At 34.1% G+C, this 21,126-nt stretch overlaps 1 protein-coding gene across 1 annotated transcript in view; it reads left to right on the top strand.

The window, feature by feature from the left end:
- LOC149803478 (enoyl-CoA hydratase, mitochondrial-like) overlaps positions 1 to 20,892 on the top strand; it is a 39,956-nt gene extending 19,064 nt beyond the window's left edge. The window contains exons 4-8 of the mRNA XM_089953205.1: positions 6,613 to 6,712; positions 14,271 to 14,375; positions 16,150 to 16,269; positions 19,467 to 19,534; positions 20,617 to 20,892. Of these exons, the coding sequence (XP_089809331.1) occupies positions 6,613 to 6,712; positions 14,271 to 14,375; positions 16,150 to 16,269; positions 19,467 to 19,534; positions 20,617 to 20,682 (459 nt within the window). The 3' untranslated portion in view covers positions 20,683 to 20,892. The remainder of the gene's footprint in view (positions 1 to 6,612; positions 6,713 to 14,270; positions 14,376 to 16,149; positions 16,270 to 19,466; positions 19,535 to 20,616) is intronic.
- Positions 20,893 to 21,126: the final 234 nt, after the last annotated feature.

Consider the following 21,126-nt stretch of genomic DNA (forward strand, 5'->3'; position numbering starts at 1 on the left):
CTACGTTAAAAATCAAAATCACATGCACACACACCAACAAAAGAATGAAAACAACACACATGCGCATATATATATATATATATATATATATATATATATACAGCACATCTTTCTTTGCTCCAACTTTTTTCTTTTCAGCTCTCACTTCATCCTGTTCTGTCCAAACAAAATTCCCAATATCATCCTAGTGTCAACATTACATACTTCTTTGCTGCCTCTTCTTCACATGAAAGTGTTTCAGATATAATGAAACTAACGATCATTTTGTGTTACTCACCCACCACCAAACGACCAGAGGAATATGAAATCTACTGTTTCATGCAGTCTTATAAAGTTTAGGACCAAAGATGACGTTCTTAAAGCTGAAATACTGTGGACATTAACCTTTGTGACTGGTCACAATTTATTTTGGTAATCTGAAAATAAATAAACCAACAAAGCTGATGTTTTGATTCTCACATTGTTAACTCGCAATTTAAATTTATTTTTAATAATTGATCAACTTCTTTGACCTGGTAAGGCTCTGGAATCTTGTTTTGCCAATTTTATATGAATCATTTAATTTTATGTATAAAATGCTGCAATATAAGGCAACCTCACCCACAACGTGGTCCATTTGTATGGTTTCCTGTTACAAGGTTATAATGAGAGTATTGTTCCTTTACAATTAACTTTGGGGGGCCCCGAGTGGCCAAGTGGTCTAAAGCGCTCTCCATCACGGATCACTGCCATCTCACCTCTGTCTGCATAGGTTCAAGTCTCTGGCGCGGCCAATGTGGATATGTGAGAAAACTTGCCGATAGCTTCTCGTGGGTAGGCGGTTCTTTCTGGGGTTTTCCCGGGGTCTTCCTCCACCATGTATAGCCTATCTTATGCTGAAAAATGGTGTTAAACCATATAACAACAATTACATTTGTTTTTCAGCAGTTGTATTTTATTACCTAATGGCAACTGTCAGTGTAGTAAGCAATATCTTGTGCCCAGATAAGTTGCAAACCCACTTATAATGCAGGATCAGGTGTGGATCCCCCCTTTTTTTTTCTTCCAGAAAAATAAAGAATAAATTTGTCCCCATTTGTTGAATACATTAAAAAAATCAGAATCAGAACTGGTAAATGAAACTGTGATGTATGATATATTGCTTATTTTATCATTGAGAACAATAATTAGTGTCTGGAAATTTGAATCAACATCATAAAGTAATAAGAAGTCATAAATTTTCTTAAATTTTATTTAGCAAATCACACTACACTATAAGTAACTATTTGACAAAATTTTGATATTTGAAAATGTTGGTAATGCTTGCTTGCAACAGTACTTTAAGAAATAAATACCAGTTAAGTATGATTGTCAAGTGAAATTCATGTTTTAGTTTTATCTTTCAATTCAGTTTCAGTGTAATCATCGTAAATGTGATATGCCTTTATTGTATTCAAACATAGAAAGTGTCAATTTACTGTTATGGATATGTCCACAAGTGTTTCTGTGATAACCTGATTATAAGTGCTGTTTTGATCACTGATTTGTGGAAATGTTTGTTGTATTGTTACAATCAATTAAAGGTAATAGGCTGAGCTTATGACCACTACTGAAGTGATATTTCTGATCAATTTTGATCAGACATAGATGCCTATATTACCAAGGTCTTGGGCTAGTTCATTAATGAGCAAGATCCATGCATATTAATGAGGTGATCTTGCATCTGATTGGCTGAGCTTGTCAACACAGGAAAAGCAATATTTCTAATTCCAATTTGATCATACATGGAATATAGGATTATATTATAAAGATCTCAGATGATATTGATAATGACAAGGATCCATACATACTTATGAGATGCTCTTGCATCTGTCTCTTTTGAGCTTCTTTTCACTCATTATGCCATATTTAGGATCAGTTTTGAAATGTATTCTTGTATCTACAAGATTTCAGATGTGTTTGAAAATGAGTAAGATCCATTCATACTATGGTGAAGATCTTGCATATGATTAGCTGATGTTTTTTATTTAAACAAAAAGTTACCAGTTGTTTAGAATTATTTTCTGGTAGAAAAACATTTTTTCAAGGTTCACTTAAGACCAGTACCGAATAGAATTAATAAACATGCATAAAAAAATGTGCATTTTTAAAATCCACAGCTATTTCTATTTGGACACTCTTCCATATTATCTGAAATGAAAATATGACCTTATATTAATCCTCAGAATGTATCACTAGAAAATAGAATAACTACTGAAATTCAGAATGAAAAATATTGATCAGCATAGCACCAATTATACTTGAGCTGGGATCAGCTCAGATTACACTATAATGCTGGGATCAGCCTAGCATAGATTTACTTAAAGATGGGATCAGCCCACCAGAATACACAGTTATGCTGGGATCAGCTTAATGCATGGCGTACCTTAGGCTGTGACCAGCCCAGAATACACTTGAATGCTTGGATCAGTCTAGCACAGATTTTACTTGAGCTGGAATCAGCCTAGCACCAATTCTAATTGAGCTGGGATCAGCCTAGCACCAGTTGGGAATCATAGTCTTGTACTTCAGATTCTAGTCCATTAGTAGCCCCCACAGAGAGCCAAATGTTTTTAAATATATTAATTCAGTATTAATGTTATTTTAGTTATGATTTTGATGTTGTAAAATATTGGTAATATTGAATAGTGGCTTGTTTGAGAGCAAGTGAGAGAATGAGAGAGAGAGAGAGAATGAATGCATATACTCATGTATCCTATATTTTCTTACAATGCACATGTTAAATCTTTCCTCGTACAATTCTGTATTTTTTGTTGTGCATAAAATGATAATTTATTAATTTTTAGTTTATGCGCAAATTGTTGATCTTGAGTTATTTTAGGTACAAACTGCCAGTGTTGCAATTGTACTTTGTCTAATAATGACCATTAAGGGAGGAATTGGTGGTGTGGTAAGCTGATGTAATATTGAATTGTTAGGCTTAGTCATTGGCTAACACTTACATATGGTTATTGTACATGTACCTTGAAACTGACAATCAGAGAGGGGATTATGCAAGATGCTATTATTTGCCTCTTTACTTGCTGCCTTCATAGGGCTCCAGATCACATGAGGGGGTAGGGCATGATCAGAATTTTTCCTATTGGTTGGCATTGGCAGCTAAATTCAAAGAGCCAGCCAAAGTAGATAATCTTACGTAACATTGCATGATCATGTGGAGAACCAGATGATCAGTCACTTCTCTGGCTTTTCAAAGGTACAGACAATGGCTTCCTGACCACTTCCTCCAGCACTGCCATCAATTCTTCAACATAGTCTGAAGAAAAAATTATTACCCCAGTAATTCAAGAAACTGAAAAATGTCATCCACTCCCTATATTCATACTGACAATTTACCAAAGAGAAATAATGGAATTGGAACAAGATAAATAGTATTCATTTCAACATACATATAAATCATAGTTTAATGAATGAATGAATAATAATAATTTTTGTTGCGATATATGATTTTGAATATGTGCTACAAAAAAGAATCTGTGTTAGCTTTGTTTTGATTGAAATCTTTCAAGTTTGAGTTGCTTTTCTTTAGTTAGTTTCTCCCTTCTGTACAGGGCTGGGGAGGAGGGGGCTGACTGTATTCCTAGTGATATATTACTATACGTGCTTGTATACGAGTTTTCTCAAATGGTATCATTCATTATAGTAAAAATTGCAATATTTACATACCCTTGGCTACATGTCATACATCATAATAGTGTGTGGTTCTCATTTTCTCTCTGATCCATTTCTGTTCTGAACATGCCTATCTGTAATAATAGTGTCCACCTCCACACTGTGGTTCTGTATCTGAACATGCCTGTCTGTAATAATAGTGTCCACCTCCACACTGTGGTTCTGTATCTGAACATGCCTATCTGTAATAATAGTGTCCACCTCCACACTGTGGTTCTGTTCTGAACATGCCTATCTGTAATAATAGTGTCCACCACACTGTGGTTCTGTTCTGAACATGCCTATCTGTAATAATAGAGTCCACCTCCACACTGTGGTTCTGTATCTGAACATGCCTATCTGTAATAATAGTGTCCACCTCCACACTGTGGTTCTGTATCTGAACATGCCTGTCTGTAATAATAGTGTCCACCTCCACACTGTGGTTCTGTATCTGAACATGCCTGTCTGTAATAATAGTGTCCACCTCCACACTGTGGTTCTGTATCTGAACATGCCTGTCTGTAATAATAGTGTCCAAATCCACACTGTGGTTCTGTATCTGAACATGCCTGTCTGTAATAATAGTGTCCACCTCCACACTGTGGTTCTGTATCTGAACATGCCTGTCTGTAATAATAGTGTCCACCTCCACACTGTGGTTCTGTATTTGAACATGCCTGTCTGTAATAATAGTGTCCACCTCCACACTGTGGTTCTGTTCTGAACATGCCTATCTGTAATAATAGTGTCCACCTCCACACTGTGGTTCTGTATCTGAACATGCCTATCTGTAATATTAGTGTCCACCTCCACACTGTGGTTTTGCAGTTTTTTATGGCTCTAGAAAGTCCCTCTTTTTCCATGTCATAAATACTCTTCACTTCATTGATCTGAAGAAAAGAGAAGAAAAAAATGTGTTGAGCAAAATTAACAATACTTCTATTTCTTGAAATATGACATCATCTGTACATAGCTTAAATGTGTTTACCAACATTTTAAAAATGGACTTGTACATAAGTAACTTTGAAAAAGTAAGCTCATTTTCTTGCACGAGTGTCATGTATGAATGCGGACAAGTACATGAACGTTTGCAATGCTTTGCTCCTTCTCTTTACTTGCTGGACATTTACTTCACAACCTGTGTAGTTGGTGAAATTTTAGACATGTATTCTGATCAATAAGGTTTTCACACAGATGAGGATTTCTCATGAATATGTGCGTCAATTAAAGTGTATCATTTCTGATCGGAAACAAAACTTTACTTTTCCCTTTTTTTATATATCCTGCTAGAATGGGAACCATATATGCTAATTTTACCATACTTGGAATAGAGGCTTATATCAGCATGATCTCACAGGAATTTGATAATGACCAAGTAAATTATCAATAAATGTTTGTTTACTTCCATTGGTAACATTATGACCAAGAAATTTGATCTACAGTTTTGTCAGTAGCTTGGTCTTCTGGTAAGCATGGCCAGCCATCATGTAGGGGTACCAGGTTAAAACCCAGAGTGTACTTTTTTCTTTCTTTGATTGTTCATGTATGTGCTTTGGTTTTTTTTACTTTTAATTAGGAAAGAGAATTATGTTGCTGTTAATATTTCATGTGCAAATATACACAAAATACAGCAAAACATAAGTGGTGAAAAGCTGACATTATCGCATAGAATATCCTGAGAAATCTGCTACTTCAGACCGATATACATTTAATAGACAATATGCTTTGTCGAGTATAAAATTAAAAGAAAGTTTTCTCATTCTAAGTGAATAATAAATATTTTACATCTTGTGGACGAAAAGCTCGAGTATTTCACCTGCTTCATGAATATATCCATTATTCGCTCAATACAAGGAAGTATTCTCTCTGTTGTTCTGACTTCCCAAAGATCTTGTCCAATTTTTCTGAGCATTGGGAAAGATCTTTCTGCATCTGCCAAGATGAAGGATGGTACTACTGTGTTGACAGATGTCATATGCATTACTCAGGAATGACTAATGTTGATATGGTATTCACAGATGATTCATCATTCCATGCATTTTGACATTTATCCACAAACATGAGGAAAACCTCGCCACTGCTGTCTTTACCATTCCATCAACTGAAATAATCAAATCTTACATTTTATACACGGAGTAAAATCCAGCTTCAAAGAAATGTTGCTGCTGATCACAAACTAGCCAATGATCTTAATAAAGATGGCTTAAAGATTTTCATTCAAGCAACAAAAGTTAATAACTTTTGTTTCTTCAGCATGCTTCTCTGATTTACCAGACTTAAAACAAATTGGGTTTTTCCACTTTGTGTACTTTACTGGTGCAAATTAGCCTGAAGGGCTCTCCCACCGTAGTGCACAAAGGAATAGCAGAACAAAATGACCTTTGCTATTGTTAATTAGTTAAGTAATCTGTGGAGTAGTGATAGTTATCTCTTACCACCTTTACTTTATAATCTCCTCTACAACATTTAATCATGTAAACTGTCCAGGGGTAATATTCCTGAGCATCAAGCACATAGCTATGTGAATCACAACTGTTCATTGTAAATACAGGCAACAATTGCTATGGGTATACTGAGTGTCAAGAAAGCTCCCTTCTTCTCTCTCTCTCTCTCTCTCTCTCTCTCTCTCTCTCTCTCTCTCTCTCTCTCTCTCTCTCTCTCTCACATATTACACACACACACACACACACACAGAATAATTTTATACACATCCATATCTGGAGGTTTGGAATTTATGGTTCAGGTGATCGCCAATCTGATACTATACCCCAGTGTTGAATCTGTCAGATGTTGTAAACGTTTAAGTAGGAATTCATATTTATACGAAATCCTCATTTTTTAAAATCATGTCTTTTGTATGACGTGTTGTGATCCTATAGGTATGTACTTGATAAATACCAAACACTAAATATATTTTAGCTTGGTGGAGGATGTGAACTTGCCATGATGTGTGACATTATCTATGCGGGTGACAAGGCACAATTTGGACAACCAGAGATCACACTTGGGACTATACCAGGTACATTTTCCTTTACATTTTAAAGATACGCTGAAGGGTCTTACAATCTTTTGCCATATATTATTGTGGTTGATAAACCCTTCTTTTTTAAATTCTTATTTCCTGAATCAATTGCCTATTCAGAACAATTTTGCTGTTCACATTTTTTAATTCTCGAAAGTTCAGGCATCAAGGAATGAGACATTTTTATATGCCCCTTGTTATTGCCAAATAAATGAATAAATAAATACATAAACTACTGCTCACTGTCTTGTTTTCAGGTGATACATTTTTTTTAAATTGCCATATAATAACTTCAGCAACAGATTAATCAGCTTTATTTGGAAGACTAATTCAGATTCATTGGTTTTTTCATGAGGTGTCACATCCATCTTTACTTGAAGGTGTTTACATTTTTGTAGATGAACCACTTTGATATAGACAGTGCATGTATACCACATTTTCCAGTCAGATTAAATAATTATTAATGATGCGAGCCAAATGTAACTTACCATATGTACTCACATGATGAATCCAACTGCAAGCTGCTTAGACCCAAATCTGCCATCTCAAAACATGCCAGTAGATCTGGGTCTGTGCATTTTATTAGGAGGAATCAATCAAACAAACAAGATAGACTCTGATCTGCAGGTGGTACAGAAGATCAAGATCTTTGTTGTTTGCAATTTTACTCAATTTATAAGAGAATATATATATGGTATGCCAATGAAAATGATGTAGCTCTATCCACCCTAGTATACTGGCCTGAATGAGCTATCCCTACTCCTTTTTTTAAAAAATCTCCGGGCAGTTCAGATAATTTTTTTATCAAAACAGTTTATTTAGCATTCACATATTCATTCATGTTTTATATGTTAATATCTTCCAGATTTCCCCCCTTCAATTTTTCATATAGTACAATTTCCTAACGTATACTCGACATCTTTTGAAGTAAAAGACCTAAACCAGATATTGAAAGTATCAACACAGTGATTGACATGTCACTGTTGTTCACATATTTATGATGCCTTTTAAGTTGTGTGTTCAGAAAAAAATGTTCAGAACTTGAAGAAAAATGCAGTTTTGAGTAAATTTCAGAAAAGAATATTTGTATAAAACCCAAAATTCTACATTTGCATAAGCTAGTACATGTATTGTTAGTCACTTACAAATCTTATTAATAGAAACTTTTTTTAAAAGTCTTTCCCAAGACAATGAAACCTTGGAAGAGTCATTCCAGTGTTTAAGAAAAACTATCCTCTTGATAAACAAAAGTATTGACCAGTAGATATTTTGCCAACAGTATCAACTCTTTCAGAGAGCAGTAGGTAAACAGATGAATGCATATTTCAGAAGTTTCTTCCACCCATTTCTGTCAGCTTTTAGGAGTAGATATGGCTGCCAGTCTGTTTTGATTGCTATTATACTAAAGAATGGCAGAAGACATTGGACAGCAGTCATTGCGATGGTTTAGTTTTAATGGAGCTTTTCACTTCCCGCCACACTACCTTATTAGACAGTTGGATGATGGGGCTGTTGATGTACTTTGTAGTTTTCTGAGTAATAGTTCTCACTTTGATAATTGCAGTAGTGACTAAAATAACACTAATGGTCTTCCATAGGATTGTATTCTAGGTACAACTATGCTTAACATCTTTATTAATGACATATTTTATTTTGACAAGAAAATCACACTCATTAGTGTGGATGATATTAACTTGATTTGATCATACAAGAATCTTGAAATTGTTTGATCAACCCTTAAAATTGAAAGTAATTATGCTGTTGATCAGTTAGTGTGTGGATAACTAAATTATAGCTGATTCAGGTAAATTCCAGAGCTCTGCTATAGGATTAGAACCTTTTGATCAGAAACTAACTTGAGTAGTTTGGAATAAAGTGATAGCATGTGAAGAATCTGCAAAACTTGTAGTTATTGAAATTGACTGCTTATGGGTTTTTTGTCAGACATTTACATTAATCTGCAAGAAAGCCTCAAAACAAATAAACGTACTGAAATAGATTGAAAATTATCTGACCCTGGACAGTAGAAAACCAATTACATGTATCATGCATTTATCATGTGCAGTTTTAGTTTTTGTCCTATTGAATGGCACCTATGTGGCCCAACTAACTCTAACCTACTTGAAAAGCTGCATTTCAAATCTTTACATGAAGACAGCATTAGTAATGAGGAAATGTTAAGGCATAAGGCTGTTGAGACCTGCAAAATTTTAAATAGCATTTGTTCTCCATGCTTGCATTAACATTTAAAATTAAACGATTAAAAATATATATGGTAGAAATAACTTGATCCAGAACAGACAGGTATGGTAAAAACAGCCTTAATTCAGCCACATCATTTTTTTGAGAACTTCCACAAAAAAATGCAGGTACACTCAACATATCAGTTTTATGGAACATGCTTCCAAATAATGCAGGAATACTCAACAAACACTCAACAGCTGTTGCTGTAATTGATTTAAAGAAATTTATGAAATTTTGGAATATCATTAGGAACAAATATGATATGTGCAACTAGTCATTACTTGTGCTGGGCAAGTTTTTGCATGCTTTGTAAAGTTTGCTGTTCTGTGTAAATTTCTTTTTTTCTTTAATTTTATTTGCTTTTAATTATCCAGAGCTTTTAGTACATTAGAGATTTATTCCTTATATATATATGCAGATGCACAAGTCATGTAAGTCCATGTGAATGTATATGAAACAGTATATGAGGATGGTAGATATCTGTTGTATGTACATTTCAATAAGTAGAGGTGGGTGGGTGGGTGTATGTAGGTAGCTACAGTATGTTGGTATGCAAGCTGCAGGCTCTCCTCCCCTGCCCATTAAATCTGTGTGTGCATATATGCACTTAAAGATTTTTGCTGTTATGTTTTATTGTATGTACTAACATGGATTGTATGTATGTTTGTAGTACATTGGCAGGCATTACAATATACCAGTGATATCACAGTGAAGAGCAAGGAGCCTCCAATCACAGCCTGGCTCTTTTTGCCTTTTTTTTAATTTTATTTGGACTTATTTATGAGATTATAGATATAAGATAGGATCCAGTCATTGTGCTAGTTTATTAAAGAGCAGAGTTGATGTACAGTGTACAAAGGTTTAGATGACCCTGGGGTCAAATCAGCCTTTGGCAGAGATATATTCTTAAAAAATATGAGCTGTAATGAGCATGATCAAAAGAGCGATGTGTGGTTTTGAAGTACACTTCTCGCAGTTCATAACCTTTCAGAATTTATTGCTGCCATGAACCTTATGACCCTTGGGTCATGTAAACCTTAGTCCATCAGTTCCACACATTAGTACTTGAGCACACTGACCTTTTTTCCCAATGACCAGTTGAAATCCAATAGAAAACAAGGGATAAAATGACCAAACTGAATGCATGGCAGTTCTGATGTGCCACATTGAGATGTTATGGGTACATTAAAATTTGTACTGCATTCTACCAAGAAATGTTTTTGTCCCAGTGCCCCATCTCTGCAAGCAAATATTCGTGACATTTCTACCAACATTTAGCACTAGAGCCAGTGTGGAAAAATATTGCAGATAACACAGGATAAATTGAATGTGCTTAGAGTGAAAAAGACATAAAACAACTTAAGAAAATTATTGTTATCAATATTGATAGCATGTCTTAGGACAAAGTTCATATTGGAAAATAACCAATGTAACACTTGTGTTGTCTACCAATGGTGATCAGTATACATGTATTGAGAGGGAAGACACTCAGATGGTCAGTAGATAATAATTACCGGTACTCTTATCATTATTTTATGTGGTGGTAGTAACTAGTTTACCTTACTATTACTTTTTAAAGGTGTCAGAATTTGGAGAGGTTTTGTTTGTTTTTATCTTTACAGGAATTCAGGGCCTCCCTTGGAAATATTTTTCTTCGCGCCATTAAATTCACCAATTTTAAAAATTTGGAGCCACTTTTCAGCCAAAACCACCATTTTATGCCATGATGCATGGACTTTAATATATGTGTAATATTATATTGGCCCTATTTTTAATCTATTTAAACATGACAATAAAACAGTTTTTACATGTTTTTATTACATTTCAGAGCACAAGAATAATTATTAATAAATATAACAATACCATTATATACATGTGAAGTTCAATGTATGTCATATGAAAAGCAAGATAGAATAAATATGTTTCATTATAACTGATAATAAAAAAATACTGCTTAGTCTATATATGAACAATGACACTGACACTTCATCAATATCTGCCTCGTTTTTGCCCAGAACATTTCTTAAATGCCTTCCTGAAATCGAAATTCTCAACACTGGGCCCATCAATAGAAATTCTAATTAAATTTTTCGGAGTAGATCTATACTCATAGAATTTCGTAAGTTTTTTGTTTAGATGACAGATTCTGGTGACTGAACCCCACACACACACATACACACACAGTGTGCAGTAGAAATAGGGGCAACAAGTAACCTGGTGGCTGCCTTAGGTGCAGCTGGATATAAATCTTTGTTTTTCAGAGCCAGATTAGCCATAATCTTTGTGCTTGATACCAACTTGTTTTATAAAGTACATTTTTAATTGATATAAGCAACTCTGGACCTTTACAGTCAACGACTGGCATACATGTAGAGGCATTCTGTGTTACTCAGTTAAGTTCAGACCATAAGAAATTTTTGTCTAAGTAAATAATCCCTTAAACTCTTTGCAGTTTGAAGCATGTCTCACACTCACAGTTTGCAATAAACATAAATTAACAACACGTGCAAATGATACCGAATCTTTTTGCTGACCTGTTGAACAATAGAGTATATCCCCCGGTCATTCCTTATTTTCTACTAAACACATTTAATTGCTTCTCAAAACCGATGACAGCTTGCAGTTAGCTGCAATCATGTTTGAATAACGTCTTATTTGTCATCTACCGACATGATCCACTGACAGCTGCAGATAGTGAAAACCACCGGGGCTCATATCACTGCTTACAATTTAGTGGAGGCCCTGGAACTCAACTGATTAAACAGTGGATTTCACCCCTGTGTACAAGTTTTGAGAACACGTTTGAAATGCTAAGACATAGTTTTCATAAATATTACCAAAATGGAAGAATTTTTCTTAAAAATAACAGAAGTGCCCAATAGTGTACTGCCAAATGGACATTACACATGGTAGTAACAATGGCACCTGATTTTGAATTGCAAGAATAGAACATGTAAATGTGAACAGAATACAAATTTAACTTGAGCAATTTCATCGCATTGATGGAGAAAAATGATTATTACAATAACCCCGGAGAAAAATGTATAGTGGTGCTTATTTCTCTACAGTTGAAGGTAAAAAAGTGATGACAATTTACAGTATAACCATGTCCAAACTGAAGAATCAAAGTTACATTTCTCATGCAAAAAATTCATATTTTAAAATCTGTTGCACACTAACAATTATGTTAATACTGTATTATTTCCATTTGAAACAGAGGTACAAAACATTCCAAGATGAGGGGAATGTGAACTTAAAAAGAGATTATCTAATATCCAAGGATTATTGTCATAAAAATATAATAATATCATGTTCCTGCACTTGATGTATGAAAAAATGAAAAAGGTTTTTCATAATTCCCCTCTTTCTCTAAACATTTTCTTTTAACTTTAGATGTATATACACCAAGTTTTGTTTAGTCAAGTTTGTTTCAAATCCCTGGTATTATACACTGCACAGGCATGCAAATTTCTGTGTGTGTGGGTTTTGGTGACTACAATAGCACCATACCAAAATTTGGTTGCAGTGGCCTTCATTTCACACGTCACTGATTTCATTGAAGTTTTGTGTTTACGCTAGTTTCTCTGTCCTTTTTTGACACTGTATCATACAACTTGATATGTCCATACGTCTTGTTGAGTACAACACTAACTTACCCAAAGTAGGACAGTGATCCACATCTCCTGCTTCAGTGACTTTTTCACTTTGTATTTAATAATTACATTTCTCAGGCATTGTTGGTTACAGAAGCATGCAAATTTGCATGTAAATACATATTTTTGAGTACCAGCTTAGGTCAATGTTATCTGTATTTCAAACCTCACTGACTTCAGTTTTTTTTCATTTATGTCAGTTTTTCATTCACATTTTATGACAGGATGATTATATGAAAGAAGGATAGCAGAATTTTTGTGTTCTTGAACACATTTCTTGTCTTCTGAAAAAATGTTTTTCATCAAATGACAATGATAAATGTTTTTAAGGTAAATATACATCAGCTATACATCAACTATATATATATATATATATATATATATATATATATATATATATATATATATATATATATATATATATATATATATATATATATATATATATTAAAAAAACAAACATCAATCAGTTTTAGTCATCTGATCCAACAGTTTCCTTTTAAATTGTGCAGTATGCCCTATTCTCATTGTTTTAACTCCTTCCCATGTTTGGCAACATCACAGTCACTATAGGAGATCATTTCTCTTGATCTATTATTTAATATTTCTGATATTATCTTACTGAATTTTTTTTCACCAGACAAAATAAAAGTGACCAAAATTGGAACGATTGTTTGAATTCTTAAAAATTCAGATTTTAAGAAAGATCTGATGTTTGAATTGATGTAGAAAATTTTTAACTATTTTTGAAAATTGTTGTGTTTTGAGTTTTATATGATTCATTTGTTTACAGGCTTAATAATAATTCTCACATTTTGCATGTCCCAGGCCATCCGATAATAGATTTTTTCCTATCCATAATAATAATAAAGTTTTTAAAGAAAACCAGAAGTGTATACAAACACAACAATTTATACATGAAATGTAGTGGAGTCAGTTAATGGTTTTAAGTGTAATTTTGAAATGTAGGATTCGGTGTTGAGTTTTGTACCTGCATATAAAACTGCTTGTAAATGAGTTGAAATTTTTTGATTAATCTTAACATTTTAGTGATGGAACATTGCAAATTACCAACCAGGTGCAATTTTGTTTACAAGTATTGCCTCGCTTTGCAAAAGATAAGTGGACAGAAAACAATAAATTTAACTAAACAAATTTCTTACAAATATTGTTGATAACCATTTTTTTGGATTAATAGGTACTAGTTTCTGAGTAATATTCAGATGTTAAATTCCAGTATCAAATTAAGGTAAACACTTGAAATGATGATTTCATTTATATGACTCTAGAGGGAAACTACCATCTATACTCGCTTATAGGTCAAGTTAAACTGCAAACAACACAAATCCTGATCTGCCATAGCATAATGCACCTGCAGATCCAGTTCTGTGCTGTTTGTCCTACTGTTTACTCCTAACAAACTGCAGAGAGCCAAATCTGCCGGCACATTATGCGATGGCAGATTTGGGTCAGTGCAGTTTGCAGTTGAACTTGTCAAATAAGCAAGTATATATGGTATAGAGTTGTCTCACTTGAAGGGAAATAAATCCTGATACAATGTTTGTAAGAAGTGTAGCTATTTTAATTGGCAAATCATCTATTTCTCCTCAACAATTTACAAAGATATATCAATCTAATATATTCTTTGGTGAATATAGGTGCTGGTGGAACACAGAGACTTTGTAAAGCTGTTGGAAAATCAAGGGCAATGGAAATGATCCTCACAGGAGATAGAATGTCTGCCCAAGAAGCACAAGCTTCAGGTACATGACAGGGTGGAATGCAAGGTTTTTAACCCAACTCTCCCTGACATGTTAGGTCTGCTATTTTCTTAACTGTCCCTGTGCTTTTAGAAGAAAATACTGGAATTGTGTTATCCTGCCTTTCCAGGCATACATCAGCTTGTGTATGTAATATCACGTAACTCCTCCTGCACTGTTTAAGACTTAGACTTCAATACATTGGGATATGATTGGGAGTTGTATGTAATATCACTTACCTCCTCCTGCACTGTTTAAGACTTAGACTTCATTACCTTGGGATATGATTGGGAGTTGTATGTAATATCACATACCTCCTCCTGCACTGTTTAAGACTTAGACTTCAATACCTTGGGATATGATTGGGAGTTGTATGTAGAAGCACAAAACAGTTGTAAAATTGTGAAACAACCCTAGTGGGGATAGATATATTACATATATTGTAAAATTGTGAAACAGCACTGGAGGGTAGATGTTCATAAATAAGGGACTAATGTGTCTGATAATTATTGGTTGGTTATTGACCAGAGTATTAACATGCATCAGTTAATGGTTTTAATGTGACCCCTGGGTCCTGCCTCAGGGACATACAGTTCTGTCCTTTGGGTCACAACTTGGAAGATAGCGAGATCTCTACCATATAATTATATATAAATTTACTGGGAATGATAAAGACAAATTCATATATGCAGCTGACTTTTGCCAATAGTTCTTACAAAGAAAACTATTGAGATCACCACCCTATAACCATATATACACTTACATGGAACGAAAAGACATACATGTAGCCAACATTGGCCTGGGATCCATCCCAAACCTGGAAACTATTGAGATCCCCACACTTAAATAGCCTGAGAAGACAGATTTATACATGTAAATGACAATGGTTTGGGGATCAATAGATTTGAAATTATTGAAATCTCAATAACTACATACACTTACTGTGCATAACAAGACAAACTTAAATATGCAGCAAGATCCCTGGGTTTATTCTGATTCCTCTGGGACTAGACTCTAGGGCCATGGAATATGGGATCGAGTTGGTGGTATGGGTTGTGCAGGGATATGTTTTACAGACTCCCTAATATTTCTTAATATTTTTGTGCTATTTTCACTTAGCTTATTATTGCTATTTAGTAATTGTTCTCAGTCGAATATTAGTAGAATCACCCTGAAAGATTACATTGCCAGTAATAGCTTGAAAAGGGTCATCTAATTTTACCCCCAATTGTTTTATTATTCTCTTAAGAATTTACCTTTCTTGAACCTGTTCTTATTTAGCCTTAATTTTTACCATTATCTACCAGGCTTTCTTTTATTATTCACCTCTTTCACTAAACATTTTCTTTTGATGTTAGATGTATATACACCAAACTTTGTTTAGTGATGTAAATTTTACATATAGACCATAAAAATCATATTTTATTACCTTTCACTTGCAGACAGTTGCTGCTTAAATACATATTTGAGGGATATTTTCCAGCATTAAACAAGTCCATTACTGTGAATCTTTATGTGCTATGTGAACCTAAAGATTGTGCATAATAAATTAACTCTGAATCATTATCTTTTTGCATTTTAAAAATGTCACACTAACATTAAAATATTTGTGACCCTTTTTTGAAATCTGCTTAAAGCAATGTTCATTTTATATGCTTTTGTTGCTAGTAAGGTAATTAAGATTGTTGTTAATATAATTATTTTACAAAACATGGCAAAATGCCATGCTAGTATCAATTTTGCAATTTATAATATCTAAGCTAGACTCTTCCTGCAGGCCTTGTCAGTAAAGTTTTTCCTGTGAACCAGCTTGTTGATGAGACAGTCAAAGCAGCTGAGAAAATTTCCAGCTTCTCCAAACTTACTGTTGCCATGTGCAAGGAGGCTGTTAATACAGGTAGTGCATAGTTACAAAAATAGTTGATTCTTGATAATAATTTTAGTTGATTAATCCAGTTGTGATCTTTTCGCATCAATTCAATATAGTGTCATATGTGATAAATGTTTCATTAAATTAAGTTTATTCAACGAAATGGACCTTTGGTAACAATGAAAGTTGGAATAAAAAAAGTAGGAAATATCAGTATTGGCTATAAACATGAATTTGATCCAGTGTTTGTTTTTATTTGTCATTTGTAAAGAAAAAGAAAGTTTCAGATGTGAGAATTTTTAAAGAAATTGCAACATTAATGAAGCATGTCAAAATCAAGTCTTGTCAGAATTTACCATCTTAAATAGTATGACGTTTCTCAGTCTGCAATTCTTAAAATGTAACTAATTCAAATTAAAATCACATCTTTGAAAACAATTGGCAGGTTTTACATCCTCCAAAAATACATGCTACACAGTATTAAAATATCAAAGTATTGAAAGCAGGCATTTGGATATTTTTAAGTTGCCACTCATCCTGCAGGACAAAAGATCATGATGGGCCTATATGTTGTCTCAGTTGGTTTTCTGGATAAAGTTACACAGCTCCCTCGATAACTCGCGCCCGGATAACTCGCGATCCCGCTTATAACGCGGTGTCCATCTTGGCTCCCGATTTTTTCCAGACAAAATGTATTTAAAATGTCTTTAAAATATGCTGAACATGAAAAAATTACAATAAAATTGATAAATTAAACCTTGATACATTGCTCATTTTATCATCGAAAATGGTTATTAATGCCCGTAAATATATAATCCATATTTTGAAATTTGCAAGTTCTAAAGAAGAATTAATTTCAGAGATCTCGAAAACATTTAATTACGCGTATTTGGACGCCAATTTTTGATCTGGGATGCAGAAAATCACTGAGGCGGGAGTCCTCCATACGCATGTAATAGGTGCGTGGGAAAATTCAAAGATTTGCCAGTCCTGTTTCAGCCACCTGCTTTGTGGGAAAATGTGTTGATCAGTTAACTGTGCTGATATTTACAATGACAGAATTCAGTGACTGAAAGACTCTTTGATGTACTGTTGCCATTTTATAAGAGTACATTAAAAAAAAAAAAGAACATGATGCAAGAGCTAGGCGGCTAGTTCAAAGGCTTTGACTAGCGGCCGAGTGAGAAAATGTACTGATATTTAGTGATTGACTTCAGAGGCAGAAAGACCCAGTTTTAAAATCCTAGCGAGACCTCTGTTTAAAGATATCATATATTATGTAAGTTTTTATGATAAATAGTTGTCAGTATACTGTAAATAAACAGTCTGGTGAAATAGCTATCAATGAAAACTTCTGGTAAATGCTAACAGGTGGCAACAGAGAATGAAATAAATACCAGTTAAATGTCTTCCTGTGTGAAAGTCACGTTCTTATCCTTTAATTCCGTTTCAGTGTAAACATTATAATCACAACATATTATGTTCATTGAAAACATGAAAAGAGTCAATCGACCGTCACATCGAAACCCGTGAGTACTTCTATGAGAACCTAATTACATGTACATGCCGGCTTTGTTTTGATCAACAACTTGGGGAAGTGTTTGTTGCATTAAAAAAAAATCGATTACAAGAGACCCCGGGTGCTGGATTAAGGGTCTTGGAGCTGCCTTTGACGTAAAGCAAAACAGTAACAGAGACAACGACGATGATAGTGACTTCGAAATGTTTCAGTGAAACTGATGTCATTAATGCCGAGGCTGTTTGGGAGAAATTCGTACAGACTCATGGTCCTGAGACGGGCGTTTCTCTTGATATGGAGGAGTGGATTTGTGCTGACAATGATTGCCCCACAGCCGAATACATGTCAGATGAAACTATAATTATTTCTATAGCGAACAAATTTGCAGCAGAAGACGATTCTAACTGGAGTAACACAAGTGTTGAAAGTGATGCAGACGCAGATGTTGCACCCGTGGGGGTGGGCCCTATGCACAGGAAGCAATCAAATATTTTGATATTGCCATAAGGTGGCTGGAGAGCCAAAATGTTGACTATGTAAAGCTCATGCAGTTGAGAAATCTGAGGGATTTTGCTCGGCGGCAGAGAAACCAAGGAGTAACACACACAAAAAAATAACTGATTTTTTCAAAAAGTGAATTGATATTTGTCAAGCGTGGCACAAACGGCAAATATTAACTTGTTCTAATTTACGTTGTTTTAAATTTGTAGACCAATTAAATACGTCTGTACTGATTAACCCTTGTTTTTTTGTTTTCCATTTTACTTCTATCACATTTAAAAATATTTATCTACCTATCGTTTGATCGACACTGTTTCTCGAAAAGAGTCGATCTTTTGTATATAAAAAAACGTCTAATTTGGATCAAACAATATAACTAGAATGTATCCAATTCAACATAAAAATTAGTGACGTAGTACACAATGTGTGAAGTGGTACACATGTTAAGCGAACGGAAACCACGTGGAATAATGTTTTCGATGATCGCCTCAATATACTGTAATTTATCCTGAAATTAATGTTGTCCTATGCGGAAATAATAAAGTATACCGTTATGAAGAGATATTTATTAACATTTAATCTCAGAACGATTATAAAGTGAGTATTTAACTGGATAATCTACCAACCCCCAACCCCCTTATTTCTCCGTTATGTCGTCAATCACTTTATTGGTTTTGGGCGTATTTTATAGGTCCCTCAATAACTCGCGCCTCACTTATAGTGCGGTCGATGTTTCTGGACCCCGATGTGCGCGAGTTATCGAGGGAGTGGTGTACTCAGTTTTACCTACTCACTACCACTCCTCCTGTATGAGAAAGAATGATGAGTGGATGTATTTTATTTTGAGCTCAATGATAGGATAAAATTTCAAATTTCCATTAAAATTTCCATAGTACTCAGAGTTGAACATGATTATCCCCTGAAAAGATTTATTACTCTGGTTTCAATTTAATAAAATAAGTACCATCGCTTATAAGTTGAGTCAAACTGCAAGCAACAAAAAACCTGATCTGCCATAGCATAATCAGCGTCTAGGCTGTTTGTTCTGATGAGTGCTCCTAACAAACTGCACAGACCCAAATCTACTGACACATTACTTGATGGCAGGACTGGGTCTATGCATTATGCAGTTGGACTTGCCTTATAAGTAAGTATTGTGGTAAATAGTTAATAAAGTTAACACTTGTGTTTATTTTTGTTGCAGCATATGAACTTTCTTTACAAGAAGGTCTCCACTTTGAGAAGAGAATTTTCCATGCAACTTTTGCAACAGTGAGTATCTTTATTCTTAATTAAATTGTTTACTTATTATATGCTGCAAGAAAATTTATTTTTATGGCCAGAAAGTGGATTATGTTGATTTAAAGCCATTGTTAGCAGATTCGGACTAGAACAACATGTGTCAAAAGATGAGATGAAATACTAGTCGAGATGTATTATGCACTTTTCAAACCAATGTGTATATTGTTTTGGTGTTTTTGTGCTTTAGAGAAAAGCCACATAATATACATTACACTTATGGTGTTAAAATTTAAAGATAAAAAATTTTCATCAATAATTTTAAAACCCTCAAGCTGTCTACGGCAAGAAATATTGTAACTTTCTGGTTTTTAGTTGACACTTTAATAAAATGTCATGGTGCACCAAAACATTTAGTTTAAACCAAAAACTTTTTCTTGTCTTTACAATAAGTATCCACAGGCCTGTGTTTCAGTTCACTGAGACATAAAGTGAATTTGATTTGTCTCATGACCAGACAGATGTAATACAACTGAAACATCAGTTTCATGGTAGAGGTCCAACAGTTTGCTTTATGCATATGGTAATGAATTAATGGTAATGAATTAATGATAATGAATTAATGGTAATAAATTAAAGGTAATGAATTAATGGTAATGAATTAATGATAATGAATTAATGGTAATGAATTAATGATAATGAATTAATGATAATGAATTAATGGTAATGAATTAATGGTAATGAATTAATGATAATGAATTAATGGTAATGAATTAATGATAATGATTTAATGGTAATGAATTAAAGGTAATGAATTAATGGTAATGGTAATGAATTAATGGTAATGAATTAATGATAATGAATTAATGATAATGAATTAATGGTAATGAATTAATGGTAATGGTAATGAATTAATGGTAGTTTTTGGTCTTTGTGTGTTGCAATTAAAACTGTGACAACTAGTAGTATATTAGGAACATCCATTGTGTCAACAAATTTGAAGGAAGTTCAATTAGATATTACTGGAAACCATACTTTCAGTTTTTATTTGAATGACTTTTGATTTTTCAATTGCCATGCAGAGAATAAGTTCTAATCACACTTTTCATTTACAGAAAGACCGGCAAGAAGGAATGATGGCATTTTTAGAGAAGCGTCAGCCCAATTTTACAGACAGCTAAGTACTGTCTGTGATGATAGAAAGCTGTTTTTGAAAATTGCCTGAGTTTTAGATCATTCTTGTAGACAATGGACCAGTTAGATTCATATGAATTGGAATATTTCTTTTTGCCATAAAACAGTCTGTTGGAACAGAATCTTTTTGTACTTGTTCATGTATTTATATGCTGTGCATTTATTTGCTGTGATTAAGATTAAACAGAAAAATCATGTTTTTGGTTTATTTTATTTCTATCTGGGTGTTGTTGTAAAGTTGTTGTAGGGTTTAACGCCATTTTTCAGCACACGATAGGCTATACATGGCGGCCAGTATTAATGGTGGAGGAAGAACCCAGGAAATCCCTGGAAAGAACCACCAACCCTCGAGAAGCTACTGGCAAGCTTTCTCACATACCCACATTGGCCGAATCCGAGACTCGAACCCACGCAGACAGAGGTGAGATGGC

The sequence above is a fragment of the Sinohyriopsis cumingii genome, chromosome 3, assembly GCF_028554795.1.
Source record: "Sinohyriopsis cumingii isolate HCF-2022 chromosome 3, ASM2855479v2, whole genome shotgun sequence".
Classification (NCBI taxonomy): domain Eukaryota; kingdom Metazoa; phylum Mollusca; class Bivalvia; order Unionida; family Unionidae; genus Sinohyriopsis; species Sinohyriopsis cumingii.